Source organism: Charadrius vociferus, unplaced genomic scaffold, assembly GCF_000708025.1.
Source record: "Charadrius vociferus isolate BGI_N301 unplaced genomic scaffold, ASM70802v2 scaffold90, whole genome shotgun sequence".
NCBI classification, from domain to species: Eukaryota; Metazoa; Chordata; class Aves; order Charadriiformes; family Charadriidae; genus Charadrius; species Charadrius vociferus.
In genome coordinates this window covers 8,221,033-8,246,755 of record NW_009647222.1, presented here as the reverse complement: position 1 = coordinate 8,246,755, position 25,723 = coordinate 8,221,033, and the positions used below count along the sequence as shown (strand labels likewise).

The following is a 25,723-nucleotide window of genomic DNA, read 5'->3' as shown; positions in this document are numbered from 1 at the left end:
TTTTTTACGGGTCCTGATTCACCTCATCATGCATGACTACCCTCCTTTGCTCTCAGGTGCTCTGCACCTGCTATTTAAGCACTTCAGCCAGAGAGCAGAAGTTCTGCAAGCGTTTAAACAGGTATGGATGGGCACAGCGTTATTCCAGGAAACTGACTGTGGGAAAAGTCTTTCCAAAGGCTGCTTTACTTACCTAAATTGCTGTTTGTAGCATGACACTGTTATTTCCTTAGAGGTCCAAATTCAGCAGAGATTTTGTTTGTTTGTTTGTTTCATTAGAGTTGGCCATATGCGCTACTGTATATTATAGTTGTGCACCCAGGAATAGTCATTTCTGGCATTGCGTCCATTAGTGAAAATGTAGGTCTGTGGCGACAGCTGGGACACAGGCACCTCACGGCGAGACATGATGTAGTGGTCCCTCAGAGACAGAGTTAGTAGCAGTGTACCGGTGTCCGCAATAAGACTTTCCTGTCTTCAAGGCTACTTCAACTGGGTATAAAGCCCTCTTGTTATTTGTGTGGTGTTTCTAGTTCTAATTCATGTGTCTTTGCGTTGTGCTCCACTGCATGATACAGATATGCCCAAATAACAGGAAGAGAGTGATGGAGCCAAGCCTGTTTTCAGCTTTTATTCTTTCTGCTTGATAACGGTGCATGTGCAGGCTCCATGTGTCAGTGGATTAGGATGGGGAGATCTGATGTCACGGGGCTGGATGACAGAGACATCTCTGTTACGTAACCCTATATAACATATGTTGATAAGACCATCTGATGCTTATTTCAGGAGTTTGATAGCGTGTTGTCTCATCGTTATGTAAGATGTGGAGGTTACTCTTGTTTAAAAACAGGTGAATGATAAAGACCTGGAAAGCTTTTGTTTAATGTTTTTGCAGTGTAGCATAATGGCCTCCCACCAGATTGGTAAAGTTAGGCTGTGCTGGTTAGTTGCATAAATAGCTGTTATTCCCAGGTAAGCAAGGACTGAGTAGCTGAACACGTTTTTGTAAAGGATGGAAAATGCTAATTGACAAATAAACAAAAAAGACTGTAGAGAGCACAGAATATGAATGTCTACGGATGAGCATCATTCATAAATTCTGTAAAATAACAGGGTTTTACCAAGCTGAGAGAGAAGACGATAAAAACTTCATATTACAAAGTAGTGAATATTTGCCTGCGTTAGTGATTTTTTTTAAAAAAAGAATGTCCCTATCAGTGTTCTTGTCTGCCATATGACTAATCTTTTACATAAGTGTGATTTCTTAATAGTGCTTACCGATTTACTGTAAAGATTGTTATTTTTTTTTAATATTATCTTCATTAATATTCTTGGTAGTGCAAAGAGCATTACAAAGAAAGGAGATGTGTAGATCATGCTAAAGCAAGAACTACAAATAGCAGTGAAAAAAAAAACCAGATAATTTGAGCAGTACAAAAAAAAGAAAAAGTGGGATTAATCTTAGTAAAAGGCACCCACTCACATGGTGGGATATTACATGAACCTGAAAGTCACTTTGTGAGCTATGTTCAAACAAGTTTTTCTAAGCTGGCCTAACACTGTTAAAATCTGTTATTTTTCAGTATTTGATTATGGTGATGTAGGTGATCATTAAAGTTGCTGGCCATTCTGACTTTTCTTTGCATGTCTTGATTCCTTGTCATATCATCCTTTCTTTTTCTTTTTCCTGTGAAGTACTGTGCTGATGGGATAAGCAATTTCTAACTGGATTGCTTTAATACCATGTAACTGTATTGTTTTAATACCATGAGGATCATAATCAGTGCATCAGAGCTAACTCTGCATAGAACTTAAGAGCTTGTAAATGTATGCTCGTGCTGAAAATGTTTCGCAGTGTATCAAAGAAGGTGAGAGAATGTTGTGAATGTTATAACTATCCTGTTTTGGGCAACTACAATCTCCAGCTCTGTTAAAGGTTTTTGATGAATGGCGGCTAAAAAGCCTGCATATGCCATGTTTCAGTTTCATAGGGAAGGTTATATAAAGCACCTGAAAAGAGGGGCTTAGAATGGAAGCTGTCAAGCAAATTACCCAGGCGTAAGTGCTGGTGCTACTGCAGTAATAGCTTTACAATTTCCTGTATTTCCAGGTTCAGTTGCTGGTGTCTAATCAAGATGTTGACAACTACAAGCAAATCAAGGCTGATCTTGATCAGCTACGTCTGACTGTAGAAAAATCAGAATTGTGGGTTGAGAAGAGCAGCAATTATGAGAGTGGAGAGGTGGGCGACAATCAAACCAAAGGGGGAGAAGAGCCAATAGAGGTGGGTTTTAGAGCCTTTGCTGTTAGAATTGTTTCAATATTGATGGGTAGTTTAATGAACAACTGCGAATCTGTGGTCTGCTTAATCAAAGTAGCAAAGTGAGAATGTGCAGTATTGTGGCTGAGCTTTAGGAATAGACAGAATAGGGAATAAAACCTCTTTTATCAATGTGTTCAATATTCTCACCTGCTGCTTTCAGTAACTGCATTCTTAGATGACAGAACTGCCTTCCTTTTTGGCAAGTGAGCAAGCCTCAGTGTATGGCATCGCCCTGTGGCCAAGGAAGTAATCTAGGGATCACATGTTGGCAGTTGTGTTGACTTGCTGGAAGAAAGCAGGAGTAGATAGTATCTGTTCCTGCAGCTAGGGGAGAGGAGCACAGTCAAACCCATATTTTCAAACCTCACGAGTAATTCCACTCTTCACCAAACATAAGGCTGACCTAAGAATATTGAGATTTTGTAGACAAACTAAGGTTTTTGGGGGTTATTTTTTTGACTCTTGTCATCCCACACTCTCAGGATATGTTGTGATTTGAGAAACTTTAGAAGCTGAATCTAGAACCACAAAGACCTGACTTTTTTTTTAAATGTAATTGTTTTTTTTTAAATTTTGCTTTTCAATCAAAGCTGAGGTCCTCAGGTCCATACCTAACTCCAGTATGAGTCTTTAAGAAAATGTAAAGTATTGCAAGAGTTGCAATGGTTGAGGTTTGCGGCACAACAGTAGATTGAGCAGGCTTTCCCACCAATATTTATTCCCACTTTTCCGTTTTCATCAGAGGAGGTGGGGAGACATGAACAGCTTCGACTTCTGACACAGCACTTTCCTGTTTCTCTTCCGTGGTAGAGTCTTCCCTGGTGGCAAGAAAATGGGAAAGCAAGCCACCAGGGGAAGCTTGGTAGGACACCAGGTGGAGATTATACAGCATTGTGAAGCCAATGCAGTGAGGAAAAGCAGGAGCCATTGAGAAGAGACAGGATGTTTGCAGATACCTATGACATACGTTTGGCCTTTCAGATGGGAAAGCAGATTTTAGGAGGCTTCGTACAGGTGAAAATCCAACACTTCAAGGGAGAATCCTGATTTCTTGGGACAGCGTAGGTCCTACTCTTCCTCTGACATAATTTAGCTGTAACAACTGGGGAGCAATCTGGACTTCACAAGCTTAAGTATGTGGGATTTCCTACTTTCTGCAAGCATAGTTCATAGGAAAGAAAATTTTACTTTAGGTATTTAATGAATTGAAAAGGTAATGGGGAGATAGGATACAGAATTGCAGCAGGATATTTACAAGGGTTTTTAGCTATAATACATTTTAAAAGTGTAATAACATCCTTTTTATTCCTATGGGTAGCCCTGATAGCAAAGAAACTCCAGGAAGAGGGGACAAAACAATGCGCTTGAAACAGAAGCATCTCTAAATGTGATATTTTCAGTGGGGTTTTTTTTGCCCCATGAGGCATCTGTGGGTCTGTATGGATTAACGGTGCTTCAGTAGATGCACAATATTATCTCTGGCAGATCTGAGAGTGTATTGTATCAGAACAGTAATATGTAATCTGCACAACTGGTTAGATCATCTGGTGGTAATTCCATGAGAGCAGCGCCAGGTTACAATAGGTCAGAATGTTGCCTGTTATTTTTTCCCGTTAGATTATTCTTTAACAGTCAGGAAATGTTTTTACCTGGCAAAACTACTTTAGATAGTGAATACGCTCTTGGAGGTCTTAAGTCAGATGTAAGAGGTGAGGTGTTGGTCATAATCTACAATGTGTGAAGCAGGTGGCTTGCTTCAAGCAGATAATCATCCCTGTGAGATCCCATGTTTTCTTGGAATGGATGCTGGGTATTCAGTACTGAGCTGGATGAACCTCTAGATCTTTAGATAATATGCCTCATTTGCCTGTGCTTAGTTTTTTCCAAACAACATTAAAGTGCACACAAAGGCTTAAATTACATTCCAGAAAAGCCTTATGTTAAGCCCAAGTTTCTGTCCTCACCAAAGCACGTTGCAAGATTGGCATAAGAGTTTTAAAAAATCAAATATAGTTTTTTGCCCTTAGGCTTCTGAGTCTTTTGGGGTAATTGTTTCCACCTTTCTATCATAACCGGGGGGGGGCTAGAGACTTAGGGTTTTTTTTGCAGTCATATCACTCCAGAAATATGATTTGTAGAAGAAGGGGGCCTACAGGAAAGCTGGAGAGGGACTTCTTACAAGGGCATGTAGTGACAGGATGAGGGCTAATGGCTTCAAACTGGAAGAGGGTAGTTTTAGATTAGATATAAGAAGAAATTTTTCACTATGAGGGTGGTGAGGCACTGGAAGAGGTTGCCCAGGGAAGCTGTGGATGCCCCATCCCTGGAGGTGTTCAAGGCCAGGCTGGATGGGGCTTTGAGGAACCTGGACTAGCGGGAGGTGTCCCTGCCCATGGCAGGGGGGTTGAATCTAGATGATCTTCAAGGTCCCTTCCAGCCCAAACCATTCTATGATTTCATGATTCTATGATAAGTATCCAGAGTTCTTCACAGGAAAAACAACAAATGTTACATCCATGCAGGATCATCTTGATAGGAACTGGAGATCAGAATTAATAGGAAAGAGTGCTTGGAGTTAGGTCAGACATAAGTTAGACACCATACAGGATTAGGAAGAAATGCTGAAATTGATCTCACATAACTGAGCCTTGCTTGGGAAGGGAAAAGCTGATAAAGCCTGTGAAAGGAGGACTCTCAGGTGGAGCTGGAATACAGCGCAGTGGCATTTATAGAGCTTCTCACCTTTGCGATCTGCTGAGAAAGGTCAGCGAGGTCTCAAGACTGTGAACTTTCAGCACCCTTTAAGTGCCTGGTGTTCCCTTGCTCTCCTCCTTTCCTGGTCGTGGCAGTTTGCTTTGGTTCTGGCGGTGTTTAAACAAACATCTCCTGAAACATCCTACATAGGTTTAGACTGTGAACTGAAACTTGTGAGATTGCCCCTCATTCCCCTGGTAAGTCAGTACAGCCCGTGGAGGGCAAAACTGTGCCAGCGCGACACCGACTAGTGCCTTGCACAGCTGAACTGCTGAGACGAGTGAGACTCTTTCAGCGGCGGGGAACTGCTCAGGCTGAATGCCGGAATCTGGGCCTCCATTTGGGGGGCAAGAAAGAAAGAATCCTAAGGCTGATGCAGAGTGCTGTCCCGGGAATTTTATGAGTAGACGAAGTAGTCTTTTCTTGGAAAATACCGTTTCCTAAATGTGGGTTACTCAGATGAGAACCTTTCTCAGTGCGAGCTCTGTGACTCCCTGTCCCCTATGGAAAAGTGTGACAGAGAATGTCTATCATGGGGCATAACGAGGCAAGATATGCAACTGAATGTCTCTGGTATCCCAGTGGTGTGATTATCTCTTGATAACTACATCCCTGGCATACTCTTATGGGTTCAATAAACAGGTTTTTATTTTCTTAAGAGAAAGGATAGATTCAGCAGTTTAATGCTGATCAGCACTTCCAGATAAGACATGTAGTTCACATGGATTGTAAAACTACTTTGATTGAGGAAGAATGCTGATAAAAGTAACAGGTGAATTAATCTTGGTTAACCCATAGTCCCAGAGCAGAGAAGGGTGGTTAATTATAGCAAAGAGCCTGAAATATCTTCCAAAGTATTGATTCAAACAGCTAGAGAGAAGGCAGCATGCATACTAACAAACCTAAACAAATAAAAATCCACTGTTGTTGCATAGATCAACATGACCACGCTGGACAGCGGAGCCAACGCTGTTATAAACAGCTTCCATGGCCAAGTGGTGCAGCTGTTCTTGCCCCACTGGAAATTAGGACCAGGTGGGATTTATAGAACTCATCTTCACCATCAGCTAAGAAAGTTCAGAGAGAGGTTTCAAGAGGTACAAACATTCAGATTGGCGTGCACGTGTGTGTTTTAGCATAATTCTCTTCTCTAAAACTGTAGGAAATTTGAGGACATAGTGAAATCCAGAAGCACACCTGTTTTGTTCTTTTTTAGACTATTCCTTGTGGTTATACTGTGAGGCAGTCTTGAGATCTGGTACAGTTTTTCGACATGCTTAATGATTTCAGCATCCAAAGTCCAATCTTTCAATTCTTTGTGTTTCCAGTTAAGAAAGGCTTACCATAGCTGGCAGCAGAAAAAAAACCCACCCACTGCTAGTATTCCAAGTGGCAGTATTTGTGTAGATGTTCTTCCGTGTTTTGATTGAGATATGCATGGAAAGGTGCGTGGGTGTTGGCAGTTACTTGCTGACTTGATTTCTCTTATTTATCATACCCAGCTGGGGCTTTCTAAGAGCCAAGGCCCAGAGCATATGGCGTCATGACTGGATGTTGCAGTTTAACATAAGGTTCTCATTTGTTTTTAAATCCTTTTCTGCATCATCCAGGGATAAGGACAGAAGTGTCCTCTTCATGGGAGGAACATCTCAAATTTTCACATGCTACTTGCTGCTGTACTGCTGAGAACTTCACCCTACTTATCTCAACTACAGAGGTTGTCTTAAGCTCTTTCTCCAGTTTTTAATGTTCACATACACAGACTTTGTAATCTTTCCAGCTGTATTAGAGAATTTTGGAACAGGTGGCGACTATTGGAATACACTTATGGTCCCTGTTCTCATAGTATCTAAATTCCTGGGGATGTCTACTCTGTGATTTAGGGACATAATCTTTTTTAGGAGGATCAGAAGCATGAAGACACAGAGTAATTGCCTTAAATCACGTTGGAAATTTGAAACAAAGGAAGGACTTCAAATGTCAATCTTTTTACTCACTGGACCAGTGGATAAAGAATAAACGAGTCTTATTCTTTATTATCTGTGTTATATATGTTCCCTATGAACTGCTGTAATACTTCTTCACTTGCTATTATTAAATATAATTATTTCATGTTGAGGAAATTGCACTAGATCTCCACTTGCATGTTCTTTGTTACAGGAGTCAAATATTTTGAGTCCAATAGAGGATGGGACCAAAAAACCCCAGATAGACAGCAATAAAAGCAATAACTACAACATTGTTAAAGAGGTTGGTATATTTGCTCAGAAACTTGCTTGACATTCTTGTTTGATAAGTAGATTTAGTAATTAATTTGAAAGAATATATTTTTGGATTTGTGAGACATGACTGGTTCTTTGCTTGCTTGTCTGCTTATTTATTTGTTTATTTATTTATAGATTTTGATTCGACTCAGCAAACTTTGTGTTCAGAATAAAAAATGTCGGAATCAACAGCAGCGACTGCTAAAAAATATGGGTGCCCACTTGGTAGTCCTGGACCTTCTGCAGATACCCTATGAAAAGGTTATTCTCATAATATTATTGGTAAAGAATATGAACTCAATAAAGGGAAAGGCCTCAAGAGGCCCAAAAATCAACGTGTATATTTTTTTTTTAAACTGAATTCAGTCAACTATGGTACAAACATGAAATGATGATGCCATTTTCTACCATAAGAATAATGGGTTTGGGCCTAAGTTTAAATATGTCTGCCAGCATAGAACAGGTTTTATTAAGAGCTTAGTGTTTACTGCCTCATGTACCTGGATGTCACTGCGCTGTCAGCCCGTTCCTGAAGTAGGCAAACCTTAGATCTGCAGTCACTGCACAGTAAGAAGTATTGATTTAATGGAGCTCTTGGCAGGATATCTAGATTCCACTATTGGGTGCTGATGTGAGTGCTATCGTAGATAAATAAGATGGACAAAAAACTTTCAGGGATCAAGTCTGAAATGATTTCTTTGCTTCTGTGATGGAAGCCTCTAACCTAATTCCACTCGCAAGTTTTTCAGAAGATAGTGTGATTTTGTACTGATTTAGTGGTATTGAGCATACAAATGAATGATCCAGATAGCCTTTTAAAGAGCACATCTTCCTACATCTTATAGGAAGCATTGAGAGGACACAAAACCTCTTCTGGCCTGTTTTCCTGAGCGTTACCCACTAATATTATGATATAGACACTGGGTTCAACTATCTTTAGTAAAATAGTGCTTGTCCGTATAGGTGGTTTGTCAAATCATAGAATACTATATGAGAGAAATATAAATGGGGATGAAACTAGACATATATTTGTATAGGAATATGTGTATGAACTTATATATTTGTGTAGGTGTACACACACATGCACGCATACATCTGGTTCTGTATGTAGCTATATAAAAGCCAAAGCTTTTCAAAAGCTTAAAATCAGTGCAGGCTAGAGAGCTTCTATTGAAAATCAAGCCACTTAGCACTTTTTTTAAGCTAGGAAATTATAACCATACATGAGGAAATCTTACTTTGAGTTTGTGCTCTTACCTATGGTCAAGTCGATTCAGAGTAAGGTACAGCCACTAATGGACTCTGAAGGAAACTAGATCAGTTGCTTTTGCCAAAGGGGGAATTCCTTCCCTGTAAAGGCTCAGGAGAATTGGTTTGTTCCTGGCTAAATTCACATGGTGCAGTTTTAAAATTTGTGTTTAGGTACACCCAGCTGATTTCGTTTGTCTTTTCTTTCTACAGAGCGATGAAAAGATGAATGAAGTTATGAATCTAGCCCACACTTTTCTTCAGAATTTCTGTCGAGGAAATCCTCAGAATCAAGTTCTCCTCCACAAAAATCTCAACTTGTTCTTAACTCCTGGGGTAAGTATTTCATTTTAAGGGGAGTATTATAACTGGAAGTAAATTTGGACTTGCTGAAAAATGGCAGTGCTAAATAAATAATATCATTAAATTATGCCCTCTCTGCCATCTCTTCTCTGTCCTTGTCTTTTCTCTCTTATTGCTTTCTCTTCTCTCTCCTGTCCTTTCTCCCTTATTGTTGCTCTTTATGTCATTGTTTTTAACATTGCCATTTTAAAAGTGGAAAACAATATTACCTGTGGGGTTCACTGGAAGTATCTATGAACATGTGTCAAGTCATCACATCATGTTTAGCTTGACTCTGATCTTATCATCCTAACTCGCTCAGAGATGGACTATAAGTCAAGGTTGAAGATTCTCTGACTATGCTGTCATGAAGCTTGTGCCAGCAGAATCAGACACATACATTTTTGTTGGTGATGCTTCCATTTGATTCAACTAATCTAAAATTTGATCTTATGTTAAATCATTGTCTTTACAATAAACATCTTTGTCACAGTCCTTTTGTGGATATATGTATGTGTGTGTTTACATATCTAGGTGTATAGAATGACACCTTGGCTAGTGGCAGATCTTCTGAGCAAAATATGGTTTTATTAGAAAAAGCATGAGTATTACGATTGTAGACCCCTGGCCTGCGTACATCAGGAAGCATTTGTTCTGTTATTTTTTATTTATGCTTTTTTTGTGAAGTTGGTGAAAGGCTCTGAGCTGACGACAGTGGGGACCAGCGCCCAGACTCCATCGTATCCAACAGTGGTGCTTAACTCAGGTGCCAAGTATGGAGCCTAGTTGCACTTGCATCTCTCTTGTTTTGAAGTTGATCTTCTGATCATCTCAGTTATTGTGCTTTTGATCACATTGTGGAGCAAACTTGGTGCAGATTCCTTTCAGATGACGCGAAACTGAAAGGGATATGATAGGAGGAGCACACCTGACCCTCATGAGCCTTTAGTCCAAGGGACTAAACTAGAGCAAGTTTGAAGCAAAAGCCCTGAGAATCCATAAAGTCTGGATGCTGGGTCCTCAGCAGCATCCCTTTCTTGCTACAGATCTGTTCCTCTTGTACCCTGCTACTCACCAATACAAACATAGCCTTAGGCTCCTTCTGTAGTTAATGCAGAAAGAGATGTTGTCTCCGAGAGAGATCAGACTGTATGTGCAATGATTTGCCTGCTGGAAATGCCTGCCTCTGTCAACCATAGAGGGAGCCAGAGGTAGCTAATCATCTTATTTGGTTGCCTCAATGCAAAGTTAGGTGGTGAGTGGGATGAATGTGGTCTTGGTTGTCTTGTATATGGAAGTCCCTGTAGAGTGCTCTAGCACTGTGTGTGCCTTCACCTTCCACATGGGCACAGATTTTGTTTACGTCCACTTTAGGACCATTATGTACTCATGGGAAAGCGTGGAGAAATCCCATCATAAATGAAAGCTGGGCCCTAAGGTCACTGCTTAATCACTGGGCTGGTGCACATGGGACTTTTCCAGTTTCCCTTTACCGATGTGTCTTTCTCTAGTCTAGGGTCCTGTGAATCTTTCAATCTCAAAATAAATCTGCTCTTCTTATAAGGCTGTTTTGATTTTTATCTTTCTAGCTCCTGGAAGCTGAAACCATGCGGCACATCTTCATGAATAATTACCTTCTGTGTAATGAAATTAGTGAAAGAGTGGTGCAGCACTTTGTACACTGCATTGAGACCCATGGCCGTCATGTGGAGTACCTGCGTTTCCTCCAGACCATTGTGAAAGCAGATGGCAAATATGTGAAAAAATGCCAGGACATGGTAATGACAGAGGTAACTGAAGGGTTCCTATGTTAATTACTCCTGCGGTGTCTTTTTAACACACTAGTATTTTGGGGTTGCTTTTTCTGCTCTTGATACCAATGGGATATAATGGCATCATCGCTTTAGAGTTTTAAACGGTATCACAAATAATGAATATTTTAGCAGACGTTTTTGGGAGTTTAATCTAATTTTGTAAGGCCATCTGTATAACTACTAGAAAGAAAACATGAGTGTTAGCATGGTGATACAGAGATGTCTATTTGTAGATGATGTAGCATGGAATTCTCAGAGTTACATAAACCTTCATTTTCCTGTACTGTAATTTAGGATCCCATTTACACACCAAACTTGCCATTTTTTAGCATGGTTTTGCCATATAAGAGGCTCTTACCTCTATGGATTTGTCTAAGTAGTGTTGTAGAGCACTTTTTTAGCACATAACCATGTAACAACTCTAGGTACTAGTTTCTGCTTTTGTTTCTTTTGTTCCAGAGCATTTCTGTGGGAGTCAATAGAGCTACTGTAGCTTTAACTAGCTAGATTCGGAGTCTGACCTGGTGAATTCCACAGAGTGGTTTGTGGACAAATCTTTATGCCAGTAAAGTTAACTAGGAAAATACCTAATTGACTTCTCTGCAATTAGGATTTGATATATAGTGTGCATGATAAATGAAGTCTTCAACGTGCAGCCACTCGTGCATTTAACTGCAATTATGTTAACAGTTCAGTCAGATTAATAAGTGAGTTGAATACAGTGAAAAGTCCAGGTAGGATCAGAGTCCAAGGAACATTTTTCTTTACTTTGCAAATTGTATTTTTTTTGGTTGGTTTTTTGGGGTTTTTTTTTTTTTTTGGAAGAGACATCTTCACAAAGAAAACAGAGATAAGCTCTACTTGTGGTATGAACAAAACCAAACCCTGCTGAAATTTTGTTCCACAGCAACAAAAAGGAAACTTCTCATTAAGAAAATAAAGCTTCAGCCTACACGGATAACCTTTAATGGAATCCACCTCAACCTTTTCAATTTGACTGAAGTGTTTTAACATGCAATATCATTTTCAAGCCTTTGATTTACATAATTCAAACAGTTCTTGTGCCTTTGTGCTTTTAGATTTTTTCCCTTTTCACCACAGCTTCTTGTAGGTTTTTACGTTCTCATCAAACAAAATTTTTAGATTTTTCTCAATTTAAATCCATTTTGTTACTGGCATATAATACCACAAAGATAAATTGTCATACTACATTTTCAAGCTGACTGCATGATGAAAATCAAAATGAACTTGGATGTGACATTTACATCACGAGTCCTGCAGGAATTTGCTGGGGGGAGGGAGCACCCCTATTTTGGTGAAAGAGGGTAAGATGATGATCTGTTTTAAAAAACCCACAGGGAATTACAAGTAAGGAATTATGATTTGTTAGAAAAGGATGCTAATAGTGAAATTTGAGTGGCGCTTGAATGGCAATCCAATATAAACGGAACAGTGTAGCCAAATGGTTGGAACTTGCCATGGAGTCAGGACAGTTTCCCAGTAGACGACTGAGGTGTACTTTGTGACCTTAAACAAGTAGTGTAACCTTTTCTGTGCCTCCAGATGGGGCATGTAAACAATTTACCACAAGACAAGACAGAGTATGAGTGTACAGCATGCCTCAGCTACTCCTGTGTTTTCTTTTACCCACAGGAAGTATATTGTAGCTTATTCCTGTTTACTGGGAGTAAACTGATCATATTTACATGTTTTAGAAAGTGCATACAGATGAAGGAGCACCATTGCGAAAGATAGGCTGAGCATTGCCAATCTATCTGGCTTATTCGCTTGTTCTCATATCCTTGGTCCCTGTGTCTGTAGACTACCAGTAATGATGTTTACCAACCTGAAAGGTTCCTTAGGGCACTTTTTCTCATTACAAGCATGCTTTGAGGTTCCTGGAAGAACAGTGCCTATCAGTGCAAACATTATTACAAAAGGAAAAGCAGAATTTACTTTTGAACCAGATCAATGTGGCAGCCGAGTTTTCTATTATCTATAGTATTCTGGAGTGATACATCACAGAGCGTCAACAGCTGCTCTGATACTGACCAACTTTCATTTTACTTCTATAGAGTTCTTAACTTGTTGAAAATATACTTTAGTGGAAGAAAATGCTGCTGGGGTTTTGGGGTTTTTTTGAGGTGTTTTTTTTTTCCTATCGCTGAGGTCATGATGCTCAGTAAGAACTTTGGCTAACACTGGATACTTCTCTTCCTTTTCTGCTTTCAAAGGGACATAATTTTCTCTGTTTGGGTCAATGTTTGGATGCCCTTTGCAAATCACATTTTAAAGTGGATAACTCGGGGAAAGGGGATCACATCTTCTTCTGTCCTTGCAGTTACGATGATTACCTTGTCCCCCTTAGCTCTTGAGCTGATGCAACATCGTCTGCTTCGGTGTGTGGTTCCTCGCAGTCAGTATGTAGCAAACATGCCACGCAGCATCATGTTTCACAAGTTCACCATCTCCTGGTATTCCTTCCTCATTCATCAGCGATAGGTACATGAAATGATGAGGGGTCAATTTGACTTGGTATGACAAAATATCAAGCAATACTGGTACAGATTAGGTCCGGATCTGACATAAGAGTGCAACTGTGGGGGAACCTGGAAAGAGTCATCTTCCCTCTCCTCTGTGCAAAATGTACACAGCGGAAAATAACTACAGGAATGCAGTGAACAACTTAATAGAAAGTGACAGAGCATGTACCTTCCCAGAGGGCTTGGTGTGGATTTTTTTTTTTTTTTTGGTATGTGAAATGTCCTAAAACATAGTATTCCAGACATCCATATGAAAAAGATCAATTTTCCAACATATTGAATATTCATATTTTCCCTTTTTTTTTTTTTTTTCTGCTGAAAGCAATTAAATTAATGTCTGGGTCCCTGTACTGTCTCCTTCCTCCCTCCCAAGAATTTGTCCCTTTAAAAACATTTTTCCTGTCCTGTGAAAATGTCTATTTTGAAAAGTCATGAGTAGAAGTATTTTTAAAAAAACAAAGATGAAATGGGAATTGCAGGAAAGACTGAATTCACAATTCACTCCATCGAATTGTAAAAGTAAAAGTAAGCAAGAAATTGGGAAAACACAATCAGAAAAGTTGTAAATTCAAAACTTGAAATGTTGACTCCCTGGAAAATGTAATGAGATGTTTCTTGACTGTTCATACTTTTCGGTTCCTCTGGGAGAATAATTTTCATTCCTGTTCTTGCTGCTTTCCCATTTCTCAACAGCTCCACCAACCTTTATTTCTACCCTTGAATTCAGTAAGCTACGATTTCGTGTCACTTGGATATGTCAAGTGCCTAATTCACAAAATACGTATGGCCGTTGTGCTGCTGAGATGTGTTCTGTACTAGGAAGGGTTTATGGGACCTTATTTTTCACTCACATTGAGAGTGCGTTATGCTTAAAACGAAAGTGATGGAGAGAAGACAGGACTATTGTCCTGTCCCAGCTCCACTCGAGTTCACAGAGCAGTGCTGGCAGTAGGTATATTCTGTGCCTGGGAGGTTCAAACCAGGGTTAGAGAAAACTTTTCTGTGAGATCTGCTGAGATGAGGTTGCCAGCATCCACCTCCGCTCTGGATCCTCTCGAGATGAGCAATGCACTTGTGGCAAAATCAAATATTTATCACATACACCAGTTTTCTGTTAAATGGAAGCACTGGCATGACACTGACAATGTCAAGACCCACCTGCCAAATTTGCACAGGTTGGGAAGAATCGTCCTTTGTTTCCGATGCTGGGCAATGGCACAGAAGAGGTCGGTTAAATTCTGGGTGAGCCACAGGCTTTTTGTGTGAGGTAGCACAGAAGATTTCAACTCTCTGCACCTTAAGTCCCTATCTATAAAACAGGGATAATAATGCATCCTGGCCTCACAATAGCAGGTGAGGGTAATTAATTAACTTCACACAAACATTGAGATAGTAGGAATAATAAGGATGGCATACTGTCTTAGGTAAACACAGAGCTACGTAGAAATTAAACTTCAAATTCACCTTGCATTAGCTTACTCCTTGGTGAGTTATTCCGAATTTGCACTTAAGGAGGTAAGAGCAGAAGTTTGTCTTGGATATTGTTTTGACACGTGCATTTGGTAAGCAACATCATAGTAATTTCAGGTTGTTTTTTTTTAGCTAGACAGTCTTTGCATACTTAAAGGTAGAACAAAATGAGAAATTAAGAAAATCATAGAGTCATTTAGGTTGGAAAAGATCTTTAAGATTGTTGAGTCCGAAATGATTGCAGTGCAGGGTGCTTAAAACTTCGTGCTACCTTTTTCAGCTGATAAATGGCGGTGAAGATGTGTTGATATTCTACAACGACAGAGCATCGTTTCCAGTCCTGCTCCAAATGATGTGTTCCGAGCGAGATCGAGCAGACGAGAGCGGACCCTTAGCGTATCACATCACTCTAGTGGAATTGCTAGCGGCTTGTACAGAAGGAAAGAATGTATACACAGAGATCAAGTGCAATTCACTCCTGCCACTGGATGATATAGTGAGAGTTGTGACCCATGACGACTGCATACCTGAGGTAAGATTCGGTGAATGAGGAAGCAGACTTAACAGTTTCAGAAACTCAGGAAACGTTTTGTTGTTTATAACATACTGACAAGTTGAATATTTGCATGGAAAACAGGCGGGAAACAGGTGGTGTTTGTTAAGGTGAGTAAGTGAGAAAGGACAGACAGTATTTTCTTAAACTGAAAATTCCTGTCCTGTATGCTTCGATTGTCAGCTTTTTGGGGCAGATGCCTTGTTTTGTTTTCCTGGGTTTGTCCAGCCACTATCAGAGTTCAAATCTCTGGTAACTTCTGGCCGTAGCTGCAAAGGCTTAGCTGAGTGGTTCGTCAAGCCAAGGTTTTGCTGCTGCCTGAATTTGTTGGAAATGATGGGGAACGTTCTGGCCGTGCTAAAGTCAGTGGAAGTTTTGGGTGAAGTCTCGCTTTATTAAATTCAATTGCAGTCCAGCAAATGTTTTTATTCACTGCACATTGAGGCCCAGTTCTGCAGCTACTACTGGTCATGCTTCAGTACGACTGTGATACTTCATGCTAATCAGAAGGGGAATATCTGTTTGCACCAGACCTGATGTGATCAAAAGGAATCCCTTCACAGTCTTTGCAAGGAGCTTGCTCTGGCCCCGTGTGTTGGTCGGACGGATTTCTGTAGGCTCTCTTGTGGAAAAATGTGGCTCATTTCAACAGAACTGGGACCTGTAGGAGTAAAGACTCCTACTGTGCTGTAAAAAAGTCCCCTTGTGATCAACTGATTCTTTTCTTAACAAGAAAAATGTTTGCTGTGCTCAAAGTTCCTCCTAGCATTAATTTCAACAGATGCTAATCAAAAAAGGCCCAAACAAATGAAACCTAAAAGTCTTACAGGAGTTTTCTCCTGCCTGCATTAAACATATGCCACTATCTCTTCTCCTTTGACCGTGCCAAGAAATTTTCAGTGTATCTGCATATGTTTATATTTAATCTATACATTTTAGGCACTGGATATCCGTTTTTATGATGTGCACGTGCAGACTTGTAATGCAGGAGAGGAGCGAGGCTGCTAAGCCCTGTGCTGCGGTGGCTGCAGTCTCAGCTCTGTACAACCTTTCTCTTCCATTTAGATCCGAGTTACACCCACGCTGAATGCAAGCGCTGCATTAGGATTGTGGGAATATAGGGATCGCAGTCCCAGCTCTGCTGAAGACATATTTTTTTTTATATTTGGCAAGCCTGTCACGAGGCATCAACCCACAGCAGTCAACTGGCAATCGCAGGGGTGCCCTGCATTTTGACGGCTCCTGGCTTTGGAGCCAGGCCCTAGTAGTCTTATTATCATTTAAATATCAGATTTATTATTGGTTTGTTTTCTGGGGGTTTTGGCGTTGGAGTAAGAGTATGTTTGCAAAACCTTTCCATTTTTCTTCATGTGATCTTTCAGTAAGTACATTAATGCATTTGTTGCTGTGCTTCTCCTTAGATCTTCAGAACTGGACATACACATTATTACTGTTATTAGTGCTTGTTAGTACTTGAAAGATCATCTTTATTGTTCAGTATTTGTCCAGATAGAAAATGTCATGTTAATGGTTTTTACTGTTCCATTTCATATTGTTTGTGTTTTTGCTTTCCTACAGGTGAAAATTGCCTATGTTAATTTTGTAAACCACTGTTATGTGGACACTGAAGTGGAAATGAAAGAAATCTATGCCAGTAACCATATTTGGAAGTTATTTGAGAACTTCCTTGTTGATATGGCAAGGGTAAGCTTCATGAGACGTTAAATATTACGCTATAGTCATGGATGGCAACTGAACTGGCAATAACTTCTTTTGGTGAACTTGTTTTATTAACTATTTTTTTCAATGTTGGCAATAGAATAGCTGTGAGGGTTTTTTTAACAAATGGTCATTTCTGTGTTATTTATCATCATTTAATCTGCTGATTACTAGCAGTCTTCTCTTTCTAAAAGGGCATCTTGGAACCCATGTTCCTTTCTCTTTTCTTCCAGAAAAGTAAATTGGATGCATGTAGAGGGTTGAGAGTCTGTGCGCGTATTCTGGGAGTGTGTGTTACGTGTCATTGTGGTGGTGACTTAAAAAAAAACCCCACACCTGTAATCTTCTTGCTTTACTCTGTTAGTACAGTGAGGATCAGGGATCAAGAAGTTCTTTGGCTCATGTTCCTTCTTTAATCTCCCTTTTGCCTGTTTTTGTCTTCTGTTCTGCTGTCACTACATTCTCACTGCTTATGTGAAAGGCAGGTGTAAAGCTATGGACTTTCAGAATACTAATTCATATATAAACCATCGGCTGCAAGGTGACAGGGCACAGTTAGTACCGTAGGCATTCAGTTCCTGTGGACCCTCATGAGCTTCATGGTGTCATTACTTATTGAATTAAATTTCAAGTCAGCTTGCGTTCCCTGCTATTTTGGAGGCAGAAAACGAGGGAAATCTTATGACTTCCAGAAGGATAAAATACAATAGTAGAGCCATGAGGGGAAGGCAGTGTGACATAATGATTACAGCTTACATTACATATCCGTTTGTAGGAGGTTAATGCTTCTTGTGAGAGCTTAATATTAATACCAACTAATGGAGTTGCTCTTTCTGCTGAAGAAGCAGAACCACAGGTTTTTGGTGGCTGGTGGACTGTATTTGATCCTTGATGCTGGACAGTATTTTGGAGGTGTTATAGAGCATGTTGTCATAGTGCATGCTTACCTTTTCCCAGTCGACAGTCCATTACATTTTATAATCCTTAAGTTCTCACTCCTTGCATTCTTCATGTTGTTGAAATAAAGAAAAAAAAGGTAGAAGAATCTCAATTCAGTCCTGCAGCGGACATTTACACGAAAGTAACAGTGTGCCACAAAATAATTTCTTTCAAACCTATTGGGAGAAAATACCATTAATTATGGCAAAAAGAAGAATGAATGCAAAGGCTTGTGCTGTATGATAGACACTGGGACCAGTTCATTTCTCTGTGAAACAGAAAAATTATAAATGGTTGTGGTTTTTCCCTTTTTTTCCTGGGAACAGGTTAAGACAGGGATGTCTGCGCTCTTTTTTTGGTGGTAGTCATTTCGAGCAGGAATAAGACCTCTACAAACCCTGTCTTCTGCTGTGTCTTGTCTCTGTGATCGTGTTCTACAGCTCATTTGAAAATTAAGATCAGAAACCGCCTTGGAGGTGGATTCTGATTTTTAACCTTGCTGGTTTTACCCCAAGAAGTATTTTCTCCTGTTTAATTTCCTTTCCGGGTTGCCCTTTTCTGACGTGTCCTGGCCCTGACCCTCCTAACAGTCTACCCTCCCTAGCCCTTGAACGAGACCAAATTTTTTTTCCCTTGGGCTAGAAGCAGAGATGTAGAAAGAGGGCTCTGTACACAGTTCCCTTCGTGAGCCTGGAGAGAAGCTGCACCGTGCCAAATGACGCAGAATTGCCCTGATGCTAGTGACCACTGAGCTTGTTTTCATATACCCTTCTCATAACAGAAATTAGACTCCAGGTCTTCAGAGGTGAAGAGCGAGTGTATCATTAAAGCTGTATTGTGTGTGCCTGTGCTGTTGGCACCGAATGGCAAAATGCAGGTTTATTGTGCTCTCCCACAGAGCCCTCAGGGCAGGTGCCTAATTAGTCCTTTTAATTTCCTGGTTAACGGCTAAAAGAACTAAAAGAGCGTGTCAGAAGTGCTCTGGCCTGTCCTACTCTTCAGCCAGGTCCCCGTGGGTAGCCGCATCTTCCAGGTTATTGATTGTATTTGTTCAGGTTTGGTTTTCTGGGGCCCAGGCAGAGCCCATGTGTTATAAATACATCAGCGTTATGTAGCTATCAGGACAGTTAGAATGCTGTCAGCCTCCTGAAAGATGTTACAATAGCTCTCAAAGCATTTAGAAAAAGAGCCCTTTGATCCTCTGTGTTCCAGTGAGCTAAAAGAGATGCTATTGCGTGGGGGAAGGGGAAATGCTTTTCTTTTAGCTGCTACAAATGCCTGTCACTGGGTGAGTTTGTGAGCTTTGAGACTGAGTCTGTTATTAGAGAGCGCTAAGGGGAAAGATGGAGAGTGTTATCCTCAGGTTGGATTCTTTCCTTTTTAATAAAAAAAAAAAAAGTAACCAATTTTTTTTCGTGTCTGTTTCTGGATCCAGGAAGGAAATATTTAGTCCCCAACTGTCATCCTCTTTCAACAACGTGATACATTGCAAAGCAGGCATAAGGCGGATTCATGTATAAATTCAGTTTGCCAAAAGCAGTCGCGCTTTCAAAGACACCCTGTCTCTACAGTCTCTGCCAACCTACTTTCTCCCGTGTATGACTTAAAGCATTGCACTCAGCAAAGTGGGTGCTGCTGAAGGAGAGGCTTCCCTTTCCTGCGTGTGGCCCAGCCTGTAAGTCAGCAGCTGTAGTCTGAGCAGGATTAAAGAAAGAGCCAGGATCTGACAGCTGGAAAGTCATCCTGGCTTTCTCTGCAGAATTTTTGAAGTATTATTCATGTGAGTTTCGGTCCCAAAGCCTCTTAAGAGGTTTTTAAACACTGCTTTCTCAATCCTCATCTCCGTTTCATGCATTTCAGGTTTTTTCTTCCACGGGGAAACATCTTTCAGTCCCCAAAGGGCAGAGGGATAAGAACAAATGAGAGGATTTCCGAATTCCTTCTGCACTGGGAATTTTTCAGACCGGTGTTGGAGCAGAGCGGCATCCCCACATATGGCTCTGCTTTTTAGGCAAGCGAAGAGAAAAGCTTAAAAGTGTTTTGGAATTTAGTTTTGGCAATTTCTGAATTCACCGTGCTAGCACTGCACAGCTCCTTGTCTTCCCATTGGGATCGCAAGCGCTGAGCCTCAGAGCTACTGTGGTTCCAGCCAAAATTGGCATGCAGTTTAATTAAAAGCAGAAGAACTTCAAGAGGTTTTTAGTGCTATGATTTTTTTTTTTTTAAGTTTTGATTATTAACTGAATCTGTTACCTCCACGAGGACCGGGGGTGGTAGTGGTGTCATACTTTTCCCAAAATTGAAGGGCTGAGGAGTTTGCTATTTCAGTTCAGCCACTGTTGCTTCTCTGACCAAGATCTTTCCTTTCCTGGGGTGATAAAAATGCACTACGTGGGGGCATGACTTGTTTATCTGACACATTTTAGAAAAGCAGACAAGCAAAGCTCCTCCAGATGCCTCATTTCTGTAGGTCTCAAGTTTCTTTGGTTATTCCTCTGCCTACCGTATGACAGTGCTCGTGTGTTATGCTCAAAATGCTTCTGTGTTCCCGTGAGCTGTATCTTCCCCTGAACATGGGTGCTTTAGAATGTCACATCAGTAACCTTCCGTAAAACACTCCTGGTGAAACTGCTGTCTTGTAGTGTCTAAGTGTGACAGTGGCAGTGTGTAATTAGACAGCGTGTTTGCCCTGTGTGAGATTCAGGTGCTGTGGGTTATCGTTCTGCTCCTGTCACCAACTTTTCCCTGTGACCTTAAGCAATTCACTCAGCTTCTCTGGACTTCAGTTCCCCATCCATGAAGTGATGTAATGGTAGGTATGTACCACACAGGTTCATGACTGTGTGTTAAATGCTGAGATTGTAATGTAAAGGCTACCCCAAACGTCTATAAACAAAATAAATTCTGCTCTTGCTTAGATTCCCGAGAACATTACAGTAGTCTGTGGCTTGCATAGGTGAAAGAGAGAACAGCTTTGCCTTTTTTGGTTAAACATGACTAGAACTACTTATTTAAAGGCTGTTGAAGAGGTAGTATGAGCGTCCTGCCTTTCTCACCGTGTTTGGCTCTCTAGAGACTCCTTTTAGTACTGTTTCCACTGACATATACAAAGTCAAAATGATTCTGTATAGATGTCCACAAATGTTGAAAAGAAATAAAGAAACAGAAGAAGTACTGGAGGATGCCACCCCAGTAATTTTTTCCTTTCTTTAAGCATGACATCTTTATGCAGCAACAAACTTTTAGTGTTATACCAAAGGGTGTCTTCAGGAATCTTTTGTACAAATCCTCCCACCATTTAATCATCCTTCTGTGCTCCAGAGTTGTCCCAGTACCATCCATTCTCTTCTTTCATTGTTTTTAGCTTGTCTTTCGTATTTTCCCCATGTGGCTTTCCTAAGTACTGCTGCCTGTCTTACAGTTTACAATCCTAAAGGCTGTTGGTATTGACTATGCTATTTCCTTTCCTTCCCTCTTTTTTTAACATTTTTCCTGCAAATGAGGTTCACCTTTGCCACCCATTTGTGGTGACTGATTGTAGAGAGAAGTTAAACATTACATGAAATCTTTCTAACCTAATGTGTTTATGTCTCATCTGTCTCTAAAGCCTCTTCCACCCTAGCCCCACAGTGGGAGGAAAGGGCCCATTTTCTTCTTGAATCTGTCTGAATGTGTAAGTGGCATGCAACATGCTGATTTAGGGGGATCTTTTTTCATGCTGTGGGAAAGAATAGACAGCCAGCCAGAAAGAGCTGGTTCAGAAGAGAAGGGGATTCAAAAGACAATGTCGACCTCCAAGAAGAAAGATAAGCTAGCACAAATACAGCTTGAACTCTAAGATAGTTCTCTCTGATAGGTTTTGCACAAAAATTGTTCATTTTTGTACTAAGAACAAATATTGCATGTGTTGTAATGAATAAAAAAATAATAAAGCTTGCTTATTTAAAAGAACTAAATCTAATTGTTTCCTCCTCCGTCTTCCCTGTAGGTTTGTAACACAACCACGGATCGTAAACATGCAGACACATCTCTTGAGAAATATGTCACTGAGCCTGTAATGAACATTGTGAGTGGCTTCTTCAATTCACCGTTTTCAGATAACAGCACCAGCCTCCAGGTAAGGAAAAGAGAGACAGACAAATATGTAATTCAGACCATTAATGAGATACCTTCTGCTAGCCAGATAGGAATGCTGTATCTTTACATCCTCCTGTAATTTCTCTGTCCTCTCTCATGCCACTGGCTAGCAGTTTAATTCCTCTTTAAAACACTTACTCTTAATTTTTACCCCTTACAGCTCTGAACCATCAGACAGCTCAATATGGTCAGACTGACTCCTGCCTCTTGTGCATTCACTGGAGGGGGTATCTTTGCAGAATCAAGGTCTATCTTTGTATTTGTGTGAGGAAAATGCTTTGTCCTGTGACAAAAGGGACACACACCTGAGAACCAGGAATACTTCTCCGTTCTTCTGCTCTGTACTGTGTTTGCTTGATATCAATGGCAATCTGAGGAAAAGCTGCATGATTTGGCCTTTTTAGGGGTGCAACATTGATTTCTGTTTCCTCCAGTCCTGAAGAGCAAAGAGAATTTAATGGAATTGTAACTTGAGTTGACAAGCTGAAAACCCCTTGCATGTGGTTTATGTTGTGTCAGACCCAAAGACAGTTCTAAGGAGATGCTAAAGGGTAAAATTCCGTGTTTATCTTTTTGTTTTCAGACACATCAACCTGTTTTTATTCAGCTGCTGCAGTCTGCTTTTAGAATTTACAACTGTACCTGGCCAAACCCAACGCAGAAAGCCTCAGTGGAGTCCTGTATCAAGACTTTGGCTGAAGTGGGTAGGTGCCAGGTTTTACTTTCATCATTGTTCTCCGTGTTTTAAGATCAGACTCACTTGAGGTTGAACAGTTTTTAATTTGACTCTACTATCCTGAAATTGTGATGGTGGTGATTTCAGAAATCCCACTTTCTGAGGCTAAATGCTTCCTCCTTTTATAACCCGTTCAAATCTGTCCCATCAAATAGGGTTGTTAGGTGAAACCTGTAGGTCAGAGATGTTTGCTAAGTGAGCAATGGTTGAGCTTTACCTCAAGCAAGTTATCATATTAAAGCCGACATAAACTATGAGAAAACCTGGGCATTTCCAGTTGTGCTGGGCTACATTTGCACAGGCTGTTGTAAGCAGTGATGCACAGCAATTGTGCATTGGAGAACACCCATCATTTTTCCCCTCAGTTCCTAAGAGATGCATTCGTTATTGTCAGTCATGGTCCTGGGCTTGTTCAGGTTTTGTCCCATCAGGGAGTTGGGGATGGAAACCACAACTGTGCCACTCCATAACTTCTCTGCTTACTTCTCACCATCAGGCCCATTCATTTATTGCTGTTACAGTCAGCCTTGTGAGGGGAATATTGCCTTGCACCTGCACAGAGACAAAATTTGGTCCTCAGGGCAGCTAGTAAGTTACGTGCTTTCAAATATGTTCAAATACCATGTTAAAGTGGAAGATTTAAAACTTCTTATTCTAAAATAAAAAAGATTCTTCACCAGTAGATAGCTAAGATTGGCAAAAATTCACTCTTTAGTTAAATTTCTGTGAATACTATTTTAAAGTCTTCTGCCATGACAGAAAAAAAAGGACTATTCAATATCGCGTCTAGAAGTCAATCATTCTGATTACTTGTAGATTAAGGTTCTGCTCAGTGTGAATGAAAACTGAGTAGAGGCAGAGATATATAGAAACTGGCTAAATTCTATTGTTGGTGCAATTTTTAAAAAGTTTTAATAAATAATGATAAAACAATATGAAAGGGTCACTTAACCATCTGCAGCATCTGTGACATTGCAACAATCGACTCTAAATTTAGATTTTGGAATAGCTTTACAGGAGTATCATTTAACATTTTAGCCAAAACATCTCATTAACTTTTTCTGTGAATGAGAATAAGCAGTTTCCTAAAAACTTAGCATCCTTCAATTGGTTTTTTTTGTTGTGCAAATGATTTAATTATGGATCCATCTGGCAAGAGAACTTTGGAAGTTGAAGACTTACTTCCTTTATGCTACAGCTACTATAGTCTCAAATAAAGCTCTAGCCCTACAAATCCTTGTTTGTATGTTTAACACTTTTGTGCCTGCTCTTCTTCTCTGGCACTTCTGGAAAGAGTCATTGATAAATCGCTTCCTTTGGGAGTCTGGAGAAAGGGGGAAGAAGTAGGGCAGGCGAGAGTATTTTTGAGACCGAGCATGCCCTATTTGTGCTTCCAGACAGCTCGGTGTCTTCATTTCTGTAGAGCTACGCCTAAAATCAAATTCTAGCTTGGGGAGGTCACTGTGTTATCTCACCGAGATGAGGGTATTTGGAGACACCTGAGCATAGGGCTGAGACAGCCAAGCTGAACTCGTCCCCACAGCAGCCTGACAGGGAAAGCATGGGTCACCTTAAGGGGCTGGCAGCTCCAGCTCCTTGGCCAGGTGCAGCAGCATGTGAAAGGGCCGGTGGTCTTTGGTAGGTAGTTGTCTGTGTGCCTCTCCTTCCTGGGGGAGCCAAGGGGAAAGCCCAAATGCAAGTCATGGCTGATGTCTGGAGTTTTCTTCAGATATGTGACTTTGTTCCCTTTAAATTTGTGAATTTAATTTCTACCTTCGCTGTAGTTTTCTGTTTTATGGAGACGGTTTACAATTGAGGGTCCTTTTATAAGTATGCTCTTGTGCTGTCCTATGGGTCCAAGCTTCTCACTACTCTGGCTTCCCACCCACGCGATCCCAGCCGTGCCTTGGGCACTCTCAGGCGTGGCAGAGTAGAACTGAGCTGCCGGCAAAGGGCATCACCCCGTGTCCTCCTCTGGGCCTTCCCTGCAGGGGCAGCAGAACAGGGAGGCTGGGCATCACCTGGGGGAGCCACGGGCTGGTAGCCTCAGAGCCGTCCCCTGAAGGCACGCATCAGCATGCACGTTGCCGATTTCCTTGTCCATGCCCTAATAACTGTTTAAGGATTCATCACTAATACCGATATCGAGCATGGTAAAATTGTATTGTGTTGTGTTAGCAAATTACCGCAGATTTTTATTTGGTGTTTTATTTTGACACCGCAGAAGGGCAGTATAAGGGAACTGGTGAGGGGGGATTTCCCCAAAGAGCAAGTTAGCCGGAGAAGTGGAGTTTTTAGCAAACACCCCTGTGCAAAAGTTTGGCTGGCTAGCAGAGATTTTAACCACCGGTGATACTCACTATTTTTAGGCAAGGTGCCAAACATGGCTTGCTGGGGCTAATTGAGTAGGCCTACTCTGCTCTGCTGAAAGCTTTGGAAAAACTGCCCCAGCTGGGGGTACCAGCGGCTTTTAAAATCGAGGCCCTTTTGTGATTACAGTGTGTGCCCAGTGCCTTTCTCTATCGGGTGTTCCACAGCACAAAATGGTGCTTCTCTTTCAGAAGGCAGAGGTTTCTTCCATAATACAAACAGGGCAGCCTTTTTTTTGGTGTCTTTTGCTGGCTGTGTATGTGGACTAGGTTTGGATTTTGGCTAGGCGTCTGTGAGCACTCTTCTGCCTTTTTTTTTTTTTTTTTTGACTCGAGAGTCTGACAGCTTTAATGTTAGGGCCTTCATGTTTCACAGCAGGGTTTAAAAAAAAAACCTCTAGAAAGATTTTGCCTATATCAGAGAGACAGAGTATTGGACAGATTTACAGCAGGGACCAAAGACTTTTGATGGAAAATAAATGTAGTATAGAGTTGAAAGAACAAACATGATT

At 40.8% G+C, this 25,723-nt stretch overlaps 1 protein-coding gene across 1 annotated transcript in view; it reads left to right on the top strand.

Annotated features, from left to right (window-relative positions):
• ITPR2 (inositol 1,4,5-trisphosphate receptor, type 2) overlaps positions 1-25,723 on the top strand; it is a 229,919-nt gene that overhangs the window by 74,952 nt on the left and 129,244 nt on the right. Inside the window, exons 25-34 of the mRNA XM_009879682.1 lie at positions 1-121; positions 2,111-2,284; positions 7,238-7,327; positions 7,477-7,602; positions 8,803-8,925; positions 10,521-10,721; positions 15,039-15,290; positions 16,890-17,015; positions 21,958-22,086; positions 22,690-22,810. The exon at positions 1-121 is cut by the window's left edge and continues 9 nt beyond it. Coding sequence (XP_009877984.1) covers positions 1-121; positions 2,111-2,284; positions 7,238-7,327; positions 7,477-7,602; positions 8,803-8,925; positions 10,521-10,721; positions 15,039-15,290; positions 16,890-17,015; positions 21,958-22,086; positions 22,690-22,810 — 1,463 coding nt within the window. The remainder of the gene's footprint in view (positions 122-2,110; positions 2,285-7,237; positions 7,328-7,476; positions 7,603-8,802; positions 8,926-10,520; positions 10,722-15,038; positions 15,291-16,889; positions 17,016-21,957; positions 22,087-22,689; positions 22,811-25,723) is intronic.